The sequence below is a fragment of the Dipodomys ordii genome, unplaced genomic scaffold (genome assembly GCF_000151885.1).
Source record: "Dipodomys ordii isolate 6190 unplaced genomic scaffold, Dord_2.0 Scaffold24, whole genome shotgun sequence".
In the NCBI taxonomy this organism is placed as follows: domain Eukaryota; kingdom Metazoa; phylum Chordata; class Mammalia; order Rodentia; family Heteromyidae; genus Dipodomys; species Dipodomys ordii.
In genome coordinates, this window is record NW_012267240.1 from 2,008,106 (window position 1) to 2,032,300 (window position 24,195).

General features: G+C 48.1%; 1 protein-coding gene across 1 annotated transcript in view; it reads right to left on the bottom strand.

The window, feature by feature from the left end:
- The window catches only part of Cog2 (component of oligomeric golgi complex 2), a 99,560-nt gene that overhangs the window by 57,861 nt on the left and 17,504 nt on the right, over positions 1-24,195 (bottom strand). The window contains exons 4-7 of the mRNA XM_013014575.1: positions 23,383-23,873; positions 6,058-6,363; positions 1,492-1,576; positions 239-462 (exon numbers count right to left, since the gene is read on the bottom strand). Of these exons, the coding sequence (XP_012870029.1) occupies positions 239-462; positions 1,492-1,576; positions 6,058-6,363; positions 23,383-23,873 (1,106 nt within the window). The remainder of the gene's footprint in view (positions 1-238; positions 463-1,491; positions 1,577-6,057; positions 6,364-23,382; positions 23,874-24,195) is intronic.

A 24,195-nucleotide genomic window follows, 5' to 3' on the forward strand; every position in this document is an offset into this window, starting at 1 on the left:
TACTGCCACATTTTTTTTTTCTTCTTCATTCTTGTAGTTTCTTTTTTTTTTACTGCCACATTTTTAATGTATAGAAATTATGAATAATTACTTATACAAGCCCTATAACTATTACATAATACTATTCCTTATTTAATTCTTACCACAAAGCTAAGGCAAGATTGATATTTGATCTCTATTTTATGATGTGGAAATTGGCTCAGCGAGTTGAAGAGGTTGGGGAAGAAGCACTCCTTACCTGGGTAATTAAAGCCGCCATTATAAGGCACCGAGGTGAGACGCAGGCCGAGCAAAGGCCCACGCTGCCTCCCTTTTCTCCTCTGACAGGAGCCATCTGTTCCCCATGGTGCCTGCAGACAGGACCCTGCTGGGAAGGTGCCAGCATGCTGGCCCAGAGAAGGCCTGCTGGGGGTGGAGCAGGGAAGAGGCCAGGCATGGCCATGGTGACACCCAAGACGCGGGCTTGGCGGAAAACCATTCAGCAAACACACTGGGCCACTCCGAGCATGGTGATGAGGCTGGATGAGAGTGTAAGTCATCTCACAAGAACACTCACACAGTATGTACTTGAGAGCACTCTTACAGTGCGTATGCGAGAACATTCCTACGGTGTGTAAGCGAGAACGTTCCTATGGTGTGTGCAAGAACATTCCTACAGTGTGCAAGAATACTCGTTCAGGGTATACAAGAGCATTTGTACAGGGTGTACAAGAACATTTGTACAGGGTGTACAAGAGCATTCGTACAGGGTGTACAAGAGCATTTGTACAGGGTATACAAGAGCATTTGTACAGGGTGTACACTGTCCACTCTGGATCAGGACCTTTTTTTTTTGTTGGTCTTGGGGCTTGAACTCTGGGCCTAAGCACTGTCCCTCAACTCTTCAGCTCAAGGCTAGCTCTCTACCACTTGAGCTACAGCGCCACTTCTGGTTTTCTGGTAGTTTATTGGAGATAGGAGTTTCATGGACTTTCCTGCCTGGGCTGGCGTTTGAACCATGATCCTCAGATCGCAGCCTCCTGAGTAGCTAGAATTACAGGCGTGAGCCACTGGTGCCCAGCTGGATCAGGACTTGTCATTCAACCTCAGGTCCTTTCTGCCATCAGTCAGTCCGTCAGTGAGCAAGCAAGTACTGTTGCCAGCCTCATGCCAGAGATTTGGCTCCTAGGGAGTGAGGGGTGTGGAGACCTCATGGAAGGAAATCCACACTCCCTAAGCATGGCAGGGAGTGACAGGAGGTCACCAGATATGGCCCAGAGTGTGATGACCTCCAGGGATGCTCCTACCGTTCCCTTCTAAGTGAGGGGCACGGCTGCGCTGTGGTGAATAGTTGTGGATGATGGGGGCAGTGAGCAGTGTCACAGAAAGTGGGGGCCAGGCACAGGAGGGACCTGAGGACACTGTACCTCTCCATCCCTTTTGTACCACAGCCTGGCAGGAAATAGGGTGCTTTTCAGACTGAAAAGGAGGCTGAAGTCCTTCAGACCTCACATGCTCCCGGGGATGGGAACCTGTGGTTGGTGATGGTGGCGGTGGTGATGATGATGATGGTGGTGGTGGTGGTGATCTTCCACGGCTGTGGGGGGATGGTCAGGAGGAAAGGCAGCAGCCCAGGCTGTGGCTCTGCTCCCTCCTCCCCCACCATCTCCCAGCTCCAGGATGGCAGCTGAGCCTTTGGAAGCAACAACACCCTAAATAGAGACAGAATTTCACACATTCATTCTGCAGGTTCCCAGAAGAAGAAATAAGGAAGCACTTGTTAGAACAGTGGCCTTCCTCATCTTATTTTCTAACACCTCCTGCATTTAACCCCTGAGATTTTAGGTTGCCAAAAGGAGCGAGTTCCCGATGGCAGAGTCATCTGGTTCTTCCAGGAGTTACGGACCCTTGGCAGGAAGGGGCAGTGCTGTCCACTCACACCCAAGCTCTGCGGAGTCTGGCCTCCCCTTTGAATGATCAATCTGTTCTGTACCAACAGTATCCATATCCAGGGCTGCCGTAACACAGCCTTGCAGATCATGGGACTTAAAAGATCTCCATTCCTCTCCACCCTCCCCTCCCCCAGGCTGGACCTCCATGGAGGCCAGGTGTCTACCAACATCCACAGAGGCCAGGTGTCCACAGACGTCCATGGAGGCCAGATGTCCACCAATGCCACTGCCGGAGCACTGCTCCCTGAGGTCTCTCTCGTTGGCCTCTGCCTTGGCATTTGTGTGCTCTTCTCTTCCTGAGTGTCGGCATCCAGATCTCTCCCAATCATGACCCAGTCCTAGTAGATGACAGCATTTCTTTTCTTTTCTGAGGCAATGTCCTGCTTTGTAGCCAGATGAGAAGTTCGCAGATTTGTCAGCCCAGGCTGACTTTGAACTGTAGTCCTCAGATCTCAGCCTCCTAAGATCTAGAGCACCTGACTTCTAGACAATTCTTTAGTGGCCTCCAGAGCTGCATCCCTGTCACTTGGTTCTTCTCGGCCTGAGCTCTGCCTCTTCCACCATCCTCACACCGTCCTACCTTACCCTCCCTCAATCCCAGAAGACCCAGTCTGTGCCAGGCTCCCCATCAGCCTCTGTGGGGCTCTGCGTTCCAGAATTGCCCCACCCTCGCCGGCCACGGATGCCCTCCTGGAAGTAATCTGGACAGAAAATTTCACAGAAGCTTCCATAAGATGGTGCTACATAATCCCAGCTCTGGCCGAGGCCACACAGGAGCTCCAGACCAGTATGAGCAAGTTGATGAGAATTCATCTCAGAACCTAATTTTTATGGCTACTTTTTAAGATTATTTATGATTATAATTAGCTTTAAGCAGTTGCACAAAGGGATTTCAACTCAGCATCTGACTGAGTACAGTGCTCTTGATTGGCCTCTCCCTTCCATCCTTCTCATCTCTCCCCACCCAGCCACACCCTCAAGTTACATGGTTCCATTTTGCTTATGGACATTGAATAATGACTGCCCTTGCCTGCCCTTCCTCTCTCCATCTATCTTATTCCCCCTTGCCTCCCCACCCCCTGCTCCCAACAAAGCACGTGTCAACTTTCTGGTATGCATTTTATTAAATTATTCATTAGTTGTTCAGAGGAGTTGCACCATTAGACCCCCCTTTAGTCCATTCATTTGTGTCATCCAACATATGTTTATAGTTTAGATTTCACTTCCACATATAAAGGAAAACATCTATTCTTTGCCACTCTGAGCCTGAGCTACTTCATGTGACATAATTTTTCCAAGTCCATCCATGTTCCTGACATTTCTGACAGATGAGTAAGAGGCTATTTGTATGTGTGCATTTCACATTTTCTTGATCCACTCATCCATTGCATGGGCTGTATACATAGCTTGGCTGTGGTGCATAATATAGCAACGAACATGGGTGTGCAAGTGTCTTTACTATATCCTGACTTGTGATCATTCAGCTAGAAGACCAGGTGTGGTATCACCGAATCATAGGGAAGTTGTGTGCTTAGTTTTTTGAGGAATCTCCAAAATGCCTTCCATGTTGATAGCACTAGTTTACATGCTCACCAACAGTGCAATAGGGTTCTTTTTTCTCCATATCCCTACTGGCATTTGTTCTCATTTGAATTCTTGATGATGGTCAGTCTTACAGGATGAGATGGAATCTCAACATTGTCTTAATTTACATTTCCTTTATGGCGAATGATGTTGAGCATTTCTTCATGTGTTTATTGGCTGGTCTCACTTCTGCTGAGTAGTCTCTGTTTAGCTCCTTTTCTTATTATTAATTGGATTATCGATTTTGGGGGGATCACTTTTCTTGAGTTCCTTGTATGTTCTGGTTGTTAGGTCCTTGTCAGATATAAAGCTGGCAAAGATCTTTCCCCACTCTCTAGACTGTCTTTTGAGCATGGTAAGAACAACATTTATTTAAGGGCTGGGTATCTTGGTGGTAGGGTATTTGTTTTGTGCATGTGAGGCCCTGGGTTCGATCCCTATCACTGCAAAGAGAAAAGAATGAATAAATGAATGAATAAGGGAGGGAGAGGATGAAGAAAGAAAAGAAAAAAGAAAGACATAACTTCTTATACACCTCATTGTTTCAGTGGGTCAACCTATATCCCTATTTAAACAATTTGTTTTTTCCCTTCCCCTCCACAAATTATACCAACATTAAATACAGTGAAAGGTTATACCATGGGGGAGTGACATACAAAGCAACAAAGAAATCATCTTATAAATATGTTAGAAACAATAGCAAGAAAGAAAAGCCATTTGAGTCCTTATCTTGTGGTTCATTTTGCCTAAAATCAACTTATCTGACTGTTTGTGCTTGTCTCAGACATATACTAGTTATTGCAAATAAGGGAAACCACGGGACCTTTGTTTCTTTGGGCCTGGCTTACTTCACAATGAGATGTACAAGATGTTATGGGAGGGCAGGGATGGTAGGGGCAAAACAAAGGAGGAGGCAACAATGCTTGATAAGAAATGTACTCATTACCTTGCTCATGTAATTGTAACCCCTCTGTACGGTATTTTCACAATAAAAAATGTATTAATAATCAAAAACAAGAAAAAAAGAAAAATAAAGAAAACAGCGTGATGCAAAGCACAAGATGTCAGTCACAGAAGAGCACATACTGTAGGATTTCTTTTGTATGAAATGTCAAGAAGGCAGATCATAATGATAGAGGAAGACCAATGACCTTCACAGCCTGGGAGAGGGGAGAATATGGCATTGGGGTTAATGAGGAGTCACAGTTATGGGGTGTAGGTTTTCTTTATAAATGATGAAAGTATTCTAAAATCAGGCTTGGTGATGGCACACAACTTGGCAAACATACAGAAGCCTTTGAATCATATACTTTTTCAAAAAGCTTCAGTGTGGCCTTGCTCTCACCCTAGGGCAGGTGGGGTATATGGCAGTCATATACTTTTTCAAAAAGCTTCAGTGTGGCCTTGCTCTCACCCCAGGGCAGGTGGGGTGTATGGCAGATACCAGCACCATGGTCTGTCTCTCATGGTCGCTGTCCCGGCCCTGCCGCCCGTCTCCTGACCTCAGAGCCAGGAATCATGCTCTGGAGACAGGGAGCACTTCGCAGGTGGTTAGAGAGCACCTGGGAAGACTTGCTGTCCTCCAGGTGAGACAGGAAATGCATATTCATGGACTATCTTATTATTTCCTCAGTTTATGTCATACTATCAAACACAAGATGCTGTGGTGCTAATGTGGCATGCTTATGCTGAGATGGAAATTCTGAAACCTTGTTCAGCCACTGAAGTAGCAGTGTGGGATGTCCAGGTACTGTTCTATGCATACTGGCACCTGCAGAGCGGGCTTGGAGCAGACCGACCCTGTCCTCCCTCTGCAGGTTCCCCCCACCTCCTCCCTCCCTCCCTCCCCATGGTCTCTCCCTCCTCCTCTCTCCCTCCTGGGGATGCCCCTACCTCCTCCCTCCCTCCCCAGGATTCTCCACCTCCTTCCTCCTTCCCTCTCTCTCATCACCCCTCTCCTTATCTCCTTCTCTTCCTCTTTTCCTCTTCCTCTTTCTCCTCTCCATCTCCCAAGCCCCACTTTGATGCCTTTCCAGTCCCACCTTACTCTGCTCTCCTGGACACCGCTGCATGCTGGGAGGCTGTGGATCAACCAGGGCCCTGCTGTGTGCTGGGAGGCCATGGTTTACTCTGGGCCCCGCTGCATGCTGGGAGGCCCCCTCCTGCCCTGTTCACAGGAGATGACACAGTCAAGCCACTTTGGGCACCAGGCCAGCCCAATCAGTGTGTGAACGAGGATCTACGCTGCTTGATTAAATGTATCTGTCTAGGGTAACAGGCTCATTAATATCCAGGGTTGAGCCCATCTCACTTGGCTGGCTGCCTGCTCTATTACTTGATTTGATTTATTCTTCTGGGAAACCTGGGCCACGAGGCTCCTTTCTGCATGACGTAGCATCTTAGCCAGCTGGGGGTCTCTCTAGCAGCACCCGAGTCCCCTCTTCCACTCTTCCCCCAGGAAGGGGAAAGAAACGCAGAACAAAAGAGAACTTGGAACACCTGCACTCTTCAGGCAGGCCCGCTGGGGAAACTGTCCCCAAACCCGAGCTTCTTCCTGCTCTGGGCTGGGCTGTCTGCTGGAGGCCTTCACGGCAGGGCGGGGGCTCACTGCAGCCAACTTCCCAGGAGGCCTGGCATGGGTGACAGAGCAATGCTGGTGAGGTTGGGCAAGGGCTGCGGTGATAGGAGGTGATGGCGGTGAACGAGGCCGGTGGTCAGGAGGACAATGAGGTGATGCTGATAAAAATGAGCCAAGGATGCTGGAGGCGATGGTGATGGTAAGGATGGTGATGATGGTGATGGTGATGAGGTTGAAGATGAGGATGATGGTGAGGGGAAAGCCCTTGTCCTAGTCACACTGATCAAACGATCTTTCCAAGATCACCATTAGTACATAGTCACCTTGGCCAGAGAACCATTTCATCCCACCTGTCCCCGTGTATTCATCTTATGTTCTATGAGCAGCCCTGTCCTGGTACCACCTGCATGAGTGATCGGAGAGGTCAACACAAACTAGACTGATAGGAGAGGCCCGCAGAATCACGTCCACACGGATGGGAGAGGCCTGCAGGGTCACATCCACATGGACAGAAGAGAGAGGCCCACAGGGTCATGTCCACATGAACTGGCCTTCCCTGAGCTATGATGCACCAGGGACGGGCAGCATGGCAGTGCACTGCCTGTGCCCCACCCCACCACAGGGGCAGCTCTGCCTGGGGGCAATCTGTGCCACTTCTCTGCTACTCTTCTATCAAAATGCTGGTACAGGAGCTGGGAAGGTGGCTCAGTGGTAGAGCGCTTGCCTTGCATGCATGAGACCCTCGGTTTGATTCCTCAGCACCACATAAGCAGAAAAAGCCAGAAGTGGGGCTGAGGCTCAAGTGGTAGAGCACTAGTCTACAGCTGAAGAGCTGAGGGACAGCGCCCAGTCCTAGAGTTCAGGCCCCATGATTGACAAAAACAAAACAAAACAAAAAAACTCTGGTACAAAACTTTATAGACACAATAGCTAGGATATGGAAACAACCCAGATGCCCCACCACAGATGAATGGATCCAAAAATTGTGGTATCTATACACAATGAATATTATGCAGCCATTAGAAATGACAAAACAATGGCATTTGCAGGGAAATGGATGGAGCTAGAAGGAATCATGTTGAGCGAGGTAAGCCAAGAACGAAGAGACAAACGGTACATGGTCTCCCTGATAAGCGGATGCTAAATCCAAAATGTTAGGCGATACGACAAAACTAACAGGACTTAAGAAACAAAGAACTCCCACTCATCTGGTTGAACCACTACTAAATATCCCCATGTTGCTGATCACATATATGGTATATAACATGTGAACACCGTTATATGTTACAGACTGTGATAGACAATTTGCTCCAGGAAAGTTAGAATGAACTTGTGACTTTAAATGAACATCATTATTCCACAATACTGTGAAATTCCAGAAATTATGTAATCACTTAATCACAAAAAAAAAGAACCTTGGGGAAGGGAGGAAGGGAGGGGATGGTAGGGGGAAAACAACGGAGGGGGTAACAATGTTCAAGAGGAAGTGTACTCATTACCTCACTCATGTAACTGTAACCCTCTGTATAGTATCTTTACAATAAAAAAATTAAAAAAAAACAAAAAAAACTTTATAGATCATGATAATGACAATATGCCTTGTGAAGGTTAAAATGTGTTTGTAACTTTAACTAAGTATCACTCTTCCACAATACTGTGAAATATGTGAAATTTATGTAATCACCTAATCTCAATTAAAAAAAAAAAAGAAGAAAAGTGAGAGAAGGGTGGGCTAGGAGGGATAGGTGACAATGGTGTCGGACACCTTGTATTTCTATACTGTTTTATAGAATGGGAACCTCTTTGTATAACCACTTAAAGATAATAATAATTTTAAAAAACCCTCTGGTGCAGCCACTCAACCCTATCACTCGGATAGACTCCATCATACGTCATACGGACACAAAGAAGCCCGTTGAGATTGTCTGGTCTGAGTAATTTCTGAAGGTTCCCTTGGGCCTGCGGTGGGGATTGGTCCAGCCGTGGAGTGTGGTAGAGAGGAGGGAGACGCTCAACCACCGCTGCCATGTGTTTAGCCACGTTTAAACACGATGTGATAACTAACCCAGTAGAGACGATCACCTCAATGTTCTTCAGGAGACCTCTGCTCTAGTCAGATTCACCCTGCCCTGTGCCATGATGTGAGTGTGGCCCGTCCCCCATCCCAGTTCCTTCCCCCAGTCCTGAGCTGGCTTCCTGACTGGGCCAGTAGGCCAGCCCAGATCATCCTGAAGAGGCGAGGGGCTGCGTCCTGGCCGGTGGATGGTCCAAGCACCACATGCCAGTACGGCTTCTAACGCTTTCTGATTTCCCTAAGACTTCTAGGAGCCATGTGTAACTGTGCACAGCACAATTTCCCTAGCAACCAGGAAAAAAAAAAAGCTGTTCTCTCCTGTGGGGAAGTTAAAAATAACATTTCAAGTGCCCATGCAGCCAATGGGCCTCCCCAAGTCCCCTCCGGGACCTTGCCTGGCTGGAGCGGCCAATCGGCTCTCTCCAGCCTCACCCCTCAGCCAGGCCCACTGCCTGCCAGGGCACAAACTCAACTGTGACTCACCGGTGCTGCGGCGCCCAGGCCCCTCTCTCCACTCAAGGGAAGGAGACTGTCCCAGCCAGGATACCTGGCCTCTCCCCTGCCGCATGGGCATGTAGTAATCACTCTCCTCCCCTCCCCCCTCCTCCTCTTCTTTCCCCCACCCACTTCCTCCTTCTCCCCCAGCCTGGTCTCTTCTCACATCAAAGCATTTCCAAAGACACCCTGGCTTCCTGGGGCTCCACAGCTGCCCCCACTCCCTGCCAGCACTCCTGACCCAAATGGCTCTGGCTGGAGCCTCCCAACCCCATCTCAGGAGCCGTGTCCTTCATGCCACCTTGCATCCACGTGGTGCAGCAGCTCCTGTCGCGTGGAGATCCACCTCCTCTTACCGCTTGCTTTCGCACCGCCCCTCTGTTTCCCTCCACCTCTTTCTACACTCATTTTTGAAACTATGGTGCCCAGAGGGGAGCGGTTTGCCTGCCTTTGCTCACTGGGGCACCCACAGGATTATTCTGGTTGCAGCTTCTTTTCTCCTAAGTCAGAATCTGGCTCTGATGTCTCCTGGGGCTTCTGGTTGGGACTCCGCTCAGCTTTGCCACCGCCTGGCCCATCACCTCTCTCCTCAGTTCCCCCATCCGTACCACTGGCTGCCTGGACCCTGGGCCTCGGCTCACTGTGTCCTCCTCTCCTCTGCCATCAAAGCCTGCTAAATACTTACTGTAAGTATTTGCTCTCAAAGCACACCCGCTCCAATGATAGCAGCCCATTAACCCACCACCCTGCCTGGTCCTGTCCCTCCTCACCCGCCGTCCTGCCCTGTCCCCTCCTCACCTGCTGTCCTGCCCCAGCCTGGACCCTCCAAGTCTATTTCTGTGAAGCCACTGCCAGCGCCATCTTGACAATGCTTAGGTTTAAGTTTTAAAAAGTAATTTCTGATTACCTATATCATACAATCCAAGCTCCATAAGTTGGCATTAAAAGGATTTCATGAACAAACTTCATATTTCACCAGCAGTAAATCCATTGTTTTGTATAGATGGTCCCCCACCGAAGACTGTCCCCAGGGACCACCTCCTCAGAGACCACCCTGCACCATCCCTGCACCCCCTGGGACCATCCCCTATCTCCCAGGGTCCATCCCCCCATCCTCTGGGGATCATCCCCATCCCCAAGGACCATCCCCCTGTCCCCTGGGAACCACTTCTACCCCCTGGTTGTCCCTGGTCCTCCCCACCCTCCCCAGCCCTTCCCAGCCCTAGTGTCTCTACATCTGGACTTTGTTCTTCTAAACAGTGTATACTGGCATCTCACTGCTGTTTTAATTTGCATTTTGTTGATGACTTAAGCTATTAAGTCTATTTTAGATGTTTTCTTGCCATTTGTAATCTTTGTTGTGGTAATCCTCAGGTCTCTCCTTTTTCGTATAATTGAGAATTTTGGTCATGCTGAGAGCCAATTTGCAGACATGAGCAATTTATACACATTCTGTTTCTCAGTGCTGGTGACTGAGCCCTAGTGTTGTGAGAGCAAAGAGATGTGTGTTGCACTGAGTCACACCACACACAGTGCAAGGCAATGTGTGCAATCACACAGTGATACCACACTCAGAGCAATATTATGTGTTACACCAAGCCACACCACACACAGTACAAGGCGACATGTGTTACACCAAGTGACACCACACACAGTGCAAGGCGACGTGTGTTACACTGAGTGACACCACACACAGAGCAAGATGATGTGTGCTATCACCAAGTGACACCACACACAGTGCAAGATGACGTGTGTTACACCGAGCAACACCATGTACAGTGCAAGATGACCTGTGCTATCACCAAGCATCACCACACACAGTACAAGATGTGTGCAATCACCAAGTGGCACCACACACAGAGCAAGGCAAAGTGTGCTATCACCGAGCAACACCACACACAGTGCAAGATGTGTGCTATCACCAAGCGACACCACACACAGAGCAAGGTGACACCAGCAGAATCAGGAGTGACAGATAAAGGTTATTCTTGGGGGATGTCGTGGGGGAGGAGATGGGAAGGGATGGAAAGGGGAAACAAAGGAGGAGGCAACAATGCTTGATAAGAAATGCACTCATTATCTTATCCATGTAATTGTAACCCCTCTGTACGGTATTTTCACAATTAAAAAAAAAGGTTATTCTTACTGTCTATCTTTCCAGGCATGGGGTTTCTTGTAGCCTAGCTCCCACTTCTCAAACTCACTTAGTTGTGGTAGATAGATAGGTAGATAGACAGACAGACAGACAGACAGACAGACAGACAGACATAGAGATAGATGATAGCTAGACAGATGATAGCTAGACAGATGATAGTTGATAGATAGACAGACAGATGATAGACAGATAGACAGATGATAGTTGATAGACAGACAGACAGACAGATGATAGATTGAGCTTTATGCTTCAACCAGCACTTATTCAGGCTTATTTTCACATGCATTCAGCCTTACAACATCTCATGATGTAGGTATAATTAGAGCTATTATGCAGAGGAGTGAACTGAGAAAGAGGAAAATTAAGTAATTTGTCCAACCTGTCAGAGCCAGGAGGGAAAATCAGATTTTAAACAGTGAGAATTGGTCTGAGCCTCTGCACTAAGCTGTGAGAGGCCCCGGGAAAAGCTGGGCTCTCTTGGCCTCCTGAAGTCCTGCCAACTGCTGTTGTTTGCAAGCGTGTTTGTTTGTAAGATGCACACAGAAAGGGTCTGAGGTGAGCGGCAAAGTGCTGTGTGTGTGGATGTGCAAACGGTGATGACCTTGTATCCTGGACATCTTGTGTATGTAGATTGTCCCACACTAGGAGGCATGGTTTTGTCATAAGTAAACATCCTCCAGTCTCCTTTGGTTTGGAGGGGGCACAGTCCATGAGGCCCCTGGTACTTGTTCTTGCTACTGTCCACCTGCAGAGATGAGGAACGGAGCTCCGTGGGGGTCTGAAGAAGGTATTTCCCAAGGGAGAGGAAACAAGTCTGCTCTCTGCTCTGTATATATAAAGTTCACCTCCATCTAAGCCCCCAGCATTTAAATTTTTGTTGCAGGCCTGTCTTCCCAGCTCCATCTGAAGCCCCAGTGTGGGGTGAGTCTCGCTCGATGTGGTCACACTGCATTTCCGTGGATTGGACCATTTTGTTCTCAGTCCCTGGGTGAGCTGTGCTGTTGGCCTGAGCCGCAGGAGACAGGCAGCTCCCCGATTCCAGATGCTGGGAGCTATTCCTGGCGGTCCAGCGTCACGGTGAGACTCATTACATGTCTGGCTGTCAGTCTCTTTGGGATGTTTTTAAACGGTGCTGAAAAGTTCATCTTGGTGACAGAGTTTTATCAGGTTACCTTAACCTTCACATGAAGATAGCCACTGTTCCTCCAAGAGAATGACACAGAAAAGCATCTCCTTTGTTTGTGACAGGCCACATGCTAGACATGCCACTACTGTAAGTTCAGGGCAAACTGGCCACTTGCTTTGTCTGAAGACCCGTTATGGAGGAGACATATGTTCAGCGTACAGTGCTCCATGGCCAACGGAAGGAGGTTTGCATCTCATCACTGATTCCCCAATGTCCTTCTGTCAAACCAAATGCTAAATGACTGTTTCTTTCAGTAAGGCAGTTGGGGTACCGTAAACAACCCCAGGAAGGAGATGACCTGTCCTTGTTGGGAGGCACCAAAGTACGAAATCCACAGAGACGAAAAAGAGGTGAAATCAGGAAACTAGGGAGGCAGGGAAGGACAGGGCCAGCCTGCTGAAGTGGGGAGCCCCCTGGATTCCCGAGTCCAGAGTGTGGATCAGAATCCATGCCCCAGAGAGGAATCTCATGTAAAAGTCCTGCAAAAGGAGGGACGTCAGAGGGTGATGGCCTAAGTGTTAAGTGAACTAGAAACGAGTTGTGAGTGAGTTGGAAACAACTTTCTGTGTGCAGCAGGGAAGCAGCCTCTCAACCTGGTGCTGAGGACAGGAAGAAGCCCTCCCCCGAGGGAGATAACACATGAGATACAAGTGAGATATCACGTGAACTTCCAGTGGGAATGCACAAGACCTCTGCAGCCGCCCCAAACCACAAGTAGATTCTTTATTCAAAGTGGTTCCGTGGTCAAGAGACAAAATCCTCCTTGATAGACATCGAGCCGTGCTGCAATGGTTTTCCATAGAGAACGATCCAAGGGAATGAGCTGCTTACAGCACAAATCACAGAACCAGGAAAGGAATGGGCATTGTGTGGTCCTGGTGGGTACTGACTGTGGTGCCGATGGATGCTAACTAATATTTATGAGGGTCAGTAGCAGATGCAGCAAAGAACTCAGAAGGATTGAAGATACTGGCTGAGGACCAGCCACCTTAAAGTAGGACTGTCAACACCAACCAGCAATAAGTGGGTGGGTGGGGGGTGACACTGGAGGGACCAGGCGACAAACTGGCTATGGCCCAAGAGAAGCTTAGTGAACTTGAAGATAAGTTAGGAATATTTTATAGTCAGATACAGGGATGCATGCCTGAAATCTCAGCACTGGGATTTCAGGAGGAGGGCAGGAGAAAGGCCTGCCCAAACTGAAGTGAAACCCTGTCTCAAATACATACTCCAGATGCAGCCTCAAGACATGAAACATGACAGGGCCCGGAGGCCAACACAGCCAGTTGCAGGTCAGGAGACTGGGCTGTGGTTTAAAAGATCATAGAGAGAAATGTTTCCAGAACTGTTAGGTTCTCACATCTAAGGAACTCAATAGCTGGTACACAAAGTGAATTGTATACAAAAATAGATAAATCTAAATGAATATAGTACAAACAGTAATGATATCTAATCTATAAAACACAGCCTAGTATCAAAATTATGGATAATATAAAATATAAAAGTTGGGGAAATAGCAACTATTACTAAAGTTTTCTAAGGTCTTAGTACTGTTGAGAAGAGTTTAAAGATGTTGTCTAATTTTAGCCTTTATAACCAAGGAGGTTATAAAAACCGGAGGATCTAGGACAGCTATTATGAGATTGAAAAAAGCTCTGAAAAGAATAGAAATAACAAAAGCCTTTTATAGCACAAGTATGTATAACAGAAAAAGGCTGCAAACAGCCCATATGTTCACTAGTAGGGAGGAGACAGATTGAACAAACATCCATACAATGACATTTTAAAAAAAGAATTAAGATCTGATTTCCAGACAAAAGCAAGAAAAAAAAAGGAATGGCAGAGAGTGAAGTCTCAAAAACAATAAAAGGAGAGGAAGAGAAAAAATGAATTGAAAAAAATGGACAAATAAATGCTATAACAAAATTATAGCAACAAACTCAAATGTTGTATATCGGTGACTATATTAATGTAAACGATCCACACTCTACAGTTAGGGGTAAGGACCATGGACCGTCATATTCATAATACGCAAGGCGCTGAAGAAAGACTGACAGCCAGTGAGTGGAAGAGTGAATTATTAACCTCAAAAGCCAACAATGTAAGGATGGTAAGTTTTGTGGAATTCTTACTAAGTATAAACATAATGGTAAGTCTTGAAGGGGGCCTGTGGGTCAAACTGAGCTGCTCAAAAGCCTGAGATCTTAGGATCCCAGCCTAAAGTCAGGCAGGAGGGTCTGGGAGCTGCCAACTAACCACCACAAAACAAAAACCATGTCGCTATAGCTCAAGTGGTAGAACACCAGTGGAGAGAAAACACTAAGATACAGTGCTCAGTACCAACACACACACACACACACACACACACACACACACACACACTCACGCTTACACTCACACACACATAAAAATGGTAAGTCTCACTTCAGAAGGATGAACTTACAGGTGCTTAATATTTAACTTCAAGTATACAAAACTGTGCAGGAGGCTGAGATCTGAGGATCATGGTTCAAAGCCACCCTGGGCAGAAAAGTTAGATAGACTCAGCAAAAAGCTGAGGTATAGAGGAGTGGAGTGCTGGCTGTGAGCAAGAATATCAAGTGATAAGCTGTGAGTTCAAGTACCAGTACTGGAAAAGGAAAAAAATAACCCAAACAAAACCAAAATGTCCATCAACAAATTTCCAGACAAACAGCAATTTGTGTCTATATGCCACAAATGGAGTGGAAGTCAGCAATGAGAAGGTACAAACCATTGATGAGAAGCAGGGTGCATGAACTTCAAGGCTTTTGTTGTGAGAAAGAACTTGGACACAGAAAGGTAATTTCTATATCACTCATTTTGCACGTCTTTTTTAAACCACGACAGCTGGCCCCCAGTGACAGAACCAGATCAGAGGTCACGGGGGCAGTGCTCACTGCAGGGCTGGACCCCTGGGTGAAGAAGGGTCCTTCACCTAGCTTTGGGTGGTGATCACAGAAACATAAACAATGTCGACACCAAATATGCTTTGTAATATGTGCATTCTATGGTCCAGAGATCACATTTTACTGAAGAATAAAAGAAATAAAAATACCAGCCAAAATGAGTGGGGGAAATTCCTTCTTTTCTCAGGAGAAGCTGTGGATAAGGTCTCAGAGTCTATTTCTTCATGTGTAATCTGAGGAATATAATCTCACCTGATGGAATTTTTGTCAGGATTAAGTAAGGTAACAGATGTGCATGCTTGGCCTCATAGTATCTGGCACAAAATAAACATTCCAAAAGGTCACGTCTCTGTCTTGCTATTAAAAAATAAAAGATTTCTCGATCTAGATTGCTTCGCTTCAATCCATTCAGGTTGGGCTTTCTTTTAAACGGGCGGTTTCCTGAGCGTGCCTCTGATCCTTAGATATTGAACATTTTAGCCTATAAGACCACAAGTGCTTTTGACCTTGAAGCAAGGCAAAACTGGGTCAAACTGAATCAATTTAGACAATGGCAAAGTGAAACATCAGTTTTGAAGTCTGTTCCCTGCCTTATTCTTGTGAGTACTGGATTATGGGAGCCACTCACTGACAAAACCTTTGAAAACTATCATTTTGATTTTCAAAGGAAATGTCTGCTTAAAGGTTATGAATTTGGCTGGGGGCTGCCACTTTATCAGCTTGGAAAATGAAAGCAGTTATTGGCTGATCTTGCGTTCTTGACCTGAACCATGACTTCCGTCACCACTGTCACAGCTTGACTGTCTCCAGGGGGCCCTACGATTGCCAGGTGGCTGTATGGCTTCTTTCTTCATGATGATGCATGTCGGCTCTGGTCAGGCTGTGAAAAAAGTCCCTGCCGGCTGTAGAAATTGCGTTTTTCCAAGGCAGGGAACAGATCTGGATCTGGGCCAGGGAAGATAAGAATAATGCGAGGGAGGAGGACCTGGGACAACTTTGAACTGGACTGTCCCCAGGTGTCCTCAGGCATCCTGGTTCACGGCTTTGGAGAACACTTGGAAGTGATATGGACAGGTGGTTGCAGCTACACCCTCCAGATTCTGCCCCGCCCCGCAGCTCTGCCCCAGAGCCCCACCCCCTGTCTGCGAGGCCAGCCTCTGCAGAGTAGAGGAGACCTTGCCTTCTCTCCATGTGATCCGTTGTAGTGTCCAGGTTGGACCTTCCAGACCTCTGGGACTGGTGGGACCCAGTGATGGCTGCTCACCCTGTCCACCCCCAGACAGCCCCAGGAAGAGCTTCCCAAGGCTGGCCACACATAGCCTCTGGGCACATAGCTACCAGCAGCAGGCATCTTGCTTCCCTGTCTCTATCTACATTATTTCCTTTCTTGCTTGCTTTAAGCTCATGCTGTTTTGCTGTTGTGAGCATAGAAGCACTTGATTATATCATACACACCACAGCCTTGGTATACAGAGGGCTATGCTAGGTGCATGCAATGCTGCATTTGTACAAGGATGGAACTACCTCATAATGTGTTTCTTACAATGTTTCTATGTTTCTCATCACAAATTAGCATGTGAGTGTTTTGTTGTTGTTGTTGGTCGTGGGGCTTGAACTCAGGGCTTGGGCTCAGTCCCTAAGCTCTTTTGCTCAAGGCTAGCCCTCTACCACTTTGAGCCCCAGGGCCACTTCAGGTTTTCTGGCGGTTAATTGGAGATAAGAGTCTCACAGGGGGCTGGGAAGGTGGCTCAGTGGTAGAGTGCTTGTCTAGCATGCATGAAGACCTGGGTTTGATTCCTCAGTACCACATAAACAGAAAAGGCCAGAAGTGGCTCTGTGGCTCAAGTGGTTGGTGCTAGCCTTGAGCTGAAAAGTTCAGAGAGAGCACCCAGAGTTCAAGTCCAACAACTGGCACAAAAAAAGAAAAAAAAAAGAGTCTCACAGATTTTCCTGCCTGGGCTGGCTTCTGTGATCCTCAGATCTCAGCCTCCTGAATAGCTAGGATGACAGGCATGAGCCATTGGCATCCGGCTATGTGACTGTTCTTGTAACCACGAGTGTCTTTTGGCACCAGAGACCGGGACTCCCAGCCTGGCCTACAAGTCAGGAAGGCCCCAGGTCCGTGACTTCTGGATTGGGCAGTGTTTTTCAAGGCTGACAGGGTGAGGGACAACTGCCACCTGAACTGTGAGGTCCAAGGCAAGGCCGCCTGACCCATAGGCAGTGACAGCGTGGGCATCCCTTCTCTCCCATGACGGACATAGTCAGAACTGGCAGGACACATACCAGGCCTTCCTGAGCTCCCGTGACAGCAGGCAGTGAGTTGGGAAGGGGGCCATCTCTATACATGAAATGCTGCCATAACAGAACTATTGCTTCTCAGTAATAATTACCAAAGGAAATCCAATTTGCATGGAGTTTGAGATTAAGTCACTGAACATAAAATGATAGGAAATGGACATTTTAATCATGGCAACTAGAAACTCAAGGTCAGAGGACTGTAAAATAATTATATGACTTGCTTTCGAGGCAGCATGGCCATAACGGTTTTATTGCTTACTGACCCGGATATCCTGTCTTCCATGGAGGTGGCACTATATCCAATGCTTGTCTGTGAAGTTATAGGCCTTAAGACTTTCAAGGTAAATCTTAACTCTCAGACCCAACATGCCATACTACATGTGGCCTGGAGGAAGTCAAAAGAAAACATAGCACTGAAGAGGATGTGATGTGAAAGAGAAAAGAGTCAGGAGCCAGGGTCACGGTCAGCAGGAGGCAGGGTCACGGTCAGCAGGAGGCAGGGCCACGGTCAGCAGGAGGCAAGACCACAAGTTGCCTGGAACAACACCAGCAGTCACTAGGAGCTAGAAAAGATTACAGTGGATTGGCCCCAGAGTCTAGAAGAAATCAGTCGTTAGCACAGTGAAGCTGGTTGAACGGTAGCCTCTGAAGCTGAAAGAAAGCACAGATGCTGTCTGAGCACCGAGTTTGTGGCAGTTCCTTATAGGAGCAGAAGGAAGCGGGCAGGACACAGGAAGAGTGATGCAGAGGATGGAAAGTCCTAGGGGACTCCTCTACAGGACCTGTTCGTGGCCTCTGGCTCCAGTCTCCAAGTGCAGTCAGCCTCCTGCCCGGGCCAATGGCTCCATTTGCCCCTCTGTTAGTGGTGGGCACTGTGCGATCTCTTGGGGCCATGCCCTTCAAGGCAGCCTGTTTTCTGTCCTGATGTTCACTTTGGGCCCATGCTGCCTTTGTCTTTGCAGAGCCTTAGATCAGACTTGGGAATGTGCAAAGGTTCATGTGTCAACTGAAGCGGCTGATCCACCCAGGGCCTGGGCATGGGCGTGGGCACTGGTGGAGGAGGAGGTGAGGATCACTGGGACTTCACATCTGAGGACGGCATTTGTCAGTGTGCAAGTAGAAAAGCTCAGTATTCAACGTGTTGGGGCTCTGGTGGGTCCAGGAAACAGTGCAAGGCCCACCTTCCATTTGGGGAAGGGATGTTCCCAAATCTGCAAAAGCCATCCCTCTTCACAGGGAGGGAGTGGCAGATCTTGTGGTGAATACAAGTGCATTAAATTTCTTTATATAGTATCTTTACATATATAGGTTGATTCAGTATTTGCATAGATTTGCATTATGTTTGCATACATGAATATAAACCGTAACTATTAAAGTATTGATCTGCCCTGTGTTTTGGTGAATGGCACACATGGCAAATAGGTTTCTGTGGCCTCTGGCTTCAGCCTTCAGGTTAGTCTTTTTGGGCCAAATAAAGAGTCCTTAGAAGATCCTGGAGTGTGAAGGAGGAGGAGGAGAGGAGTCCTCTGATCCCAGGGCAGAAAAGAGAACGGCAGGCTGCAGAGATGTGAGCACTCTTGGAAGAGGCCAGAGTTTCTGTCATACAGATGATCTAGTCTCTCTCCCATGTGAGACCTTTCTGTCACTTGTCTGTCTTTTCCTTAAGTGGCATTCCCAGGGGGAGAATACTAACTACATTGGACAGCAGTTATGGGAAGCAGGGTTGTTTCCCAACTGACCCATGCCAGGAGCTATAGTGATTACCAGGGGCTCCAAGGCACATTCCCATGCTCAGGCACCAGAAGATGCCATCACTGACGACATGTCATGGGCTCAGAAATCCTTCTGTGGGGTTCCTCTAACCGTCCCCTCCTTCCTTCCTTTTTCCTAGTGAATGGCTATGCTGTAGGATTTCTGAAGGAAATACAGATGACAGTAAACTGTGTAGGACTCCTGAAGCTTAACTGGTCCCTGAACAACAATTAATACTGATGATTTGCAGGAAGGTTCCTCCTGAGCAGAGCAGAGCTGAAGACAAATGTGCCAACAGCCTTGCACACAGGGCATTACGAAACCCAACGGGCAGTGCCCCCATGCACCGCCCTATGGTTTAGGTGCTGCTGAATGCCTCAAAATAAGAGTGGAGTGAGTGCAGTTGACAATCAAAAAATAAAAGGTGGATACCATAAGAATGCAGACTAGGGTGCTGGTATGGTGGAGGTATAGAGGTAGAAACTGGGAGGATTCAGCTTCAAGGCCAGCCCAGGCTAAAAGCCAGGCACCATGGTAAGGCTCTATCTCAAACACAAAGATAAAAATTATAGAAAGAGTCTGATGCTAGTGGCTCACGCCTGTAATCCTAGCTATTTAGGAGGCTGAGATCTGAGGATCAGCCTGCCGATTTTCACTTTTTTAAAAAAACTTAAGCATGCCTTAAAACTCTTGTGCACAAGTGTGTGTGTACGAACATATTCAAAGTAACCTCATTGTGCTACATGGAAACAGTCACCATAGTGTAAAAATTGTTTGTTTTTTGACTGAAATTGTAACTAATATGAACCTTGTGTTAAAGGAGTTAATTGTGAAGTGTGCTGCTCGTTAAAAGGGCAAATCTTTATCAATGGAAACTGATGTGAGCCTAAAATCTAGCAACCTGCTCTGCCCTGAAGCCTGACTGGAGTCACAGTGAACTAGCGTGGGGCAGTTCTGAGATAACCTGGCTCCACAAGCTAAAGGGAAAAAAAGGAGACAGTTTTAAACTCAAACCTAATCAGATTTGGGTGCAAACAAAGGTGTCTAAGAGTTAATCCAAAACACAAATTAAGGAAAAACCAGTAAAGAAATGTAAAAAAAAAAAAAGGAAAGTTAGTAAAGAAAGCCTTGGAAAAGGAATTGAGGAAACAAAAAATGGTTTTCTTTGGACAAGAAAGGATTTGGAAAGTAAGTATTGTTTGTTTGTTCCAAAGCAGGAAGAAAACCCCCAGAAGTATGTAGCAGAAGGTATGAATATGTCTTGAAAGAGAACTTATGAGTTAATTAGTATGCTAATTAAAAAACTAGCATCTCATTCTTTATGTCCATCTATGATAGTAATTGTTTGTGTAAACCAAAGTTCACTTATGTGTTTGTTTATGTCAACATCCTTCAAATGAATACCTTTTACCTCAAATGCCATTTTTCCTTGTTTAATTTGTATGTTGTCTTGGATATAAAGCCTAAAGGACACCAACTCCTATATTCTTCGTTGTAATTACAAAGACCTAGTGATACCTACAATGTCTTAACCTCAATTAGTATCCTAAAGTGTTATATGCAATTAAGAACAATGCTATTTTGATTTGATCTCCTTGTTGCTTCAATTAGGAGTAAGGGGTGCCAGCCTGGGCAGAAAAATCCCTCTCTGAGACTCTCTAAATCACCAGCAGAATTCTAGAAATGGTGCTGTGGCAGAATTCTGGAAGTGGCACTGTGGTTCAAAGTGGTAGAGCACTAGCCTTGAGCAGAAGTGCTCAGGGACAGTGTCCATGCTTTGAGTACAAATCCCATGACTGACGAAAGAGGTGCCAGTTGGGACAAGCCAGTGCAGCAATGAGCTCCTAGACACCCAGGACAAAGCTAGTCCTGGAGTCAGAGGGGATGGTGTCATGTCCTAAATGAAATCACGTTGTGCTTGCCCTTTCAAAATTAACCAGAGCTGGGAAAGCAAAAGAAAATAGTTAATAAACTTGCCCATCTAATGCCCATACATATCTACCTTCTAACTGGACAGGAACTTACACTCTTGTCTTAGTTACCTGCTATTGACAGGAAATGATCAAAGCCTCTCACCAGGCCCTTAAGCACTCCAATCTAGCCCTGGCTTCTGACTGGTTATGGGCTCATGCTCCAAATGGCTTGTGCTCAAGGCGGATTTTCCTGTCATTCGTTTTAACCAGTCCTGCCACCTTGTCAGCCTTTTGGCTGGTCTTACCTTCTTCAAAAGTTTCTCTTTAGCAGATTAGCAGCCCTCACTCAGGACACCACCTGGGAGCAAACCAAGGACATCCTATTACTGCAGGCAACCAGAGGCCTCACTTACACTGCCCTGCCCTGCCCAGCACAGACCTGAACCCTGAAGACCCCAGCCCCAGTGACTCCCTAATGCCCCCATGTCAGCAGCAAGTAGCCAGAAAAGACCACAATGTCCCTCCACTTTTTATACTCCAGGGTTTCGAATAATGGGAATCTGCTTTGTTCTTACAACTCCATGTGGCTTCCCTTTCAGCCAATTCTTTTTTTTTTTTGTCCGGTCGTGGGGCCTGAACTCTGGGCCTGGGCGCTGTCCCTCAGCTCTTCAGCTCAAGGCTAGCACTCTACCATTTAAGCCACAGCGCCACTTCCAGCTTTTTATTTTTTGCTTATGTGGTCCTGAGGAATTGAACCCAGGGACTCGAGCATGCAAGGCAAGCGCTCTACCACTGAGCCACCTTCCCAGCCCTCAGCCGATTCTTTCTATGTATCCAAAGACCCTATATGAAGGCCCTGCCTCTCCCTTCTTTTCATGTATCTAAAGATGGATTATGAAGGATTGACTCCCTTCTTATTCTCCCAGGTGAAGCACAACACCAGGTGCGAGCTCACATGCTCCTCTGCAGGAAGTTCATTCTGACCTTGGCTTAGCTGAAAACACCCTCAGCCCAGGCAGAGCATTCTACTCAGGGACTGGCCAAGGATTCTGCCCGTGGCCCCCAAGAGATCATAACCCATTTTTTATTTTCTGCTTCCTTGTTACAACCCATATAAACCCAGCCCCCAAATCCAGTCCCTTGCCAACCTCCAAACACGTGGGAAGGTCTGTGCTATTCACTGGCAATAAACAGTCCTAGCCTGTTGAGATTCGAGTCTAGCCTATTCCTTCTCTGTTCTCCTCCATTTTCCTAACACTTAGATAAGGCAAAACTGAACAAAACCAACACAAAACCAGCATGAAGCCAAGCAGAAGAGTGGTGGGGCAGCAGCTTGGAGAGGGGGAGCTCTGAGTGGTTTCTGTGGGAGATACCAGGGCTTCCTCAACAACCGAGTTAGATAACAAGTAAGGACAGTGAAAATCTGTGGCATTAGGAACACATTAGTCAATTATTTTCACTTATGTTTTTATCTTTATGTATGCATTAGGATGATGCATTATAAAATATGTCCAAATAGTTATCACCATTTTTTCAAAATTTAAATTAAAATTGGGAGTGAAATAAAAACATTGTAGTATATTTTTCTATGGCAGTCTTTTTTTTTCTTTCTTTGGGATCCATAAAAGGAGGGTGTATTATGCCACACGTGGAGGCTAACACTGGAAGTGGAAATTAACCTGTTGCCTAACTCAGGGACCCCCAAAACTTGAGGAGTTGTCTACACAGATGGGTTGCTTTTACTATCTTGGAGCTCTTTGGGAAAACTCTTCGCTAAAAGCTCAATAAGACTTTTTTTTTTAAAGATTACTTAGTAATTATATATCAAGTTATTTGGAAGGTGTTTTCCAATGACTCAAAGCTAAGAGGTCTCAGTGTAGTATGGATTCTGTAATTATCGGCACATAATGTTATTATTAAAAATCATCAACGGGGAATCATAAGGGTAGCACCAAGGAGAGTGAATCCAGAGAACGAGTATTTTTTAATCGTTTCGTACTCTTTCTCTTCACAACCAGAAACAGACCATGTGTCCTTGGCTACGTGCTCTTCTGGTTTGGAGCTGCTTGTTTACACAGAGCAGAGGGCCGAACAAAGACTGGTCTCTAAACAGTCGTTGAGTTTTTACCGGTCAAATGTGGGGTGGCGGTTTTGACCTCCCAGCCCATGTGCTTTGTGGCAGGCAGTTCTCTGCGAGGAGGCCTGCGGCGTGCGGGGCAGGCCTCGGGCTCGGCGTGTGTGGGGGGGGGCAGGGGGAGGTGGGTAGCGCCGCGTTGGTGCACGTTCGGGGCGGGGCGACCTCGGTGGCGCGGGGGGCGTAGCCTGTGGTTTCCTAGGTGACGCTAGGCCATCGTGCCACACCTCGCGCTGCAGCCGTGGCCTGTTGAGCTGGTAACCACCCCGCACGGCCTGTCCCTCCAACGCTGTCCGATCCCCATTTCATTGTTTGCGGGAGAAAACGTGCGGCCCTGCAGGACCGGGCCTGCCTCGGTGTTCACTGAGGACTGGCTCGAGCCCGAGTCGGACTCTCTGTCTTTCAGCTTCGCTGGCCGGGCTCCTTCTGACGGGTCCGGCTGCAGCGCCGCGCGGACCCCGGGCTGCTCCGCGGGCCGGGACCCGGGAACCGGCTGTGCGGACCCGCGTGGCCGCGGCGATAGGGGCTGCGTCGCGAGCAGGACGGCCTCGCTCCGGGCGCGCTCGGGAATGGCTCCCATCGCAGACACTGACTGGCGCGGGAAGGCGCGGGAGGGGGTGGGGCTCGTGGCTGCGGGGGATCCCCACACTGCACTGCCGGCCGCACGGAGTTCAGAACCACCGGGCGGACAGCTCCGGGTCTGAGAGCGACTGCGCGAGCGGAGAGCGAGCCCGGCGGGCCCGAGCCGTGGGCGCCGTTCGGATCCGCCGAGCTCTCTTGGGCCCCGGCTCCGCCCCCTACCACACCCTGGATGGGCCGCGGCCGGCCTGCGGGCGATGGTCCCTGCTTGAGGAGACCGCCAGGGACCCGCACTGCTTCCGCAGCCCCGGCCGCGCGCCCCGCCCCCGGGGAGGAGCGTCCTGCGGCCCCGCCCCACGCGTGGGAGGGGAGTCTTGTGACCCCGCCCCACGCGAGTTGAGCTCACCCCCTATTGGCCAGCCCTTGAGATGCGGGGTCGTGCTTGCCCGCGTTCCCCGCGCCATGTGGAGGAGTGTCTTGCGACCACGCCCCTCAGGGGGAGGGACGTCATGTGGCCCCGCCCCGCGCGGGCCGGGCTCCCCATTGGCGGCGGCTGAGGTGCGCGAGGCGGGCCCGCCCGGCGGCT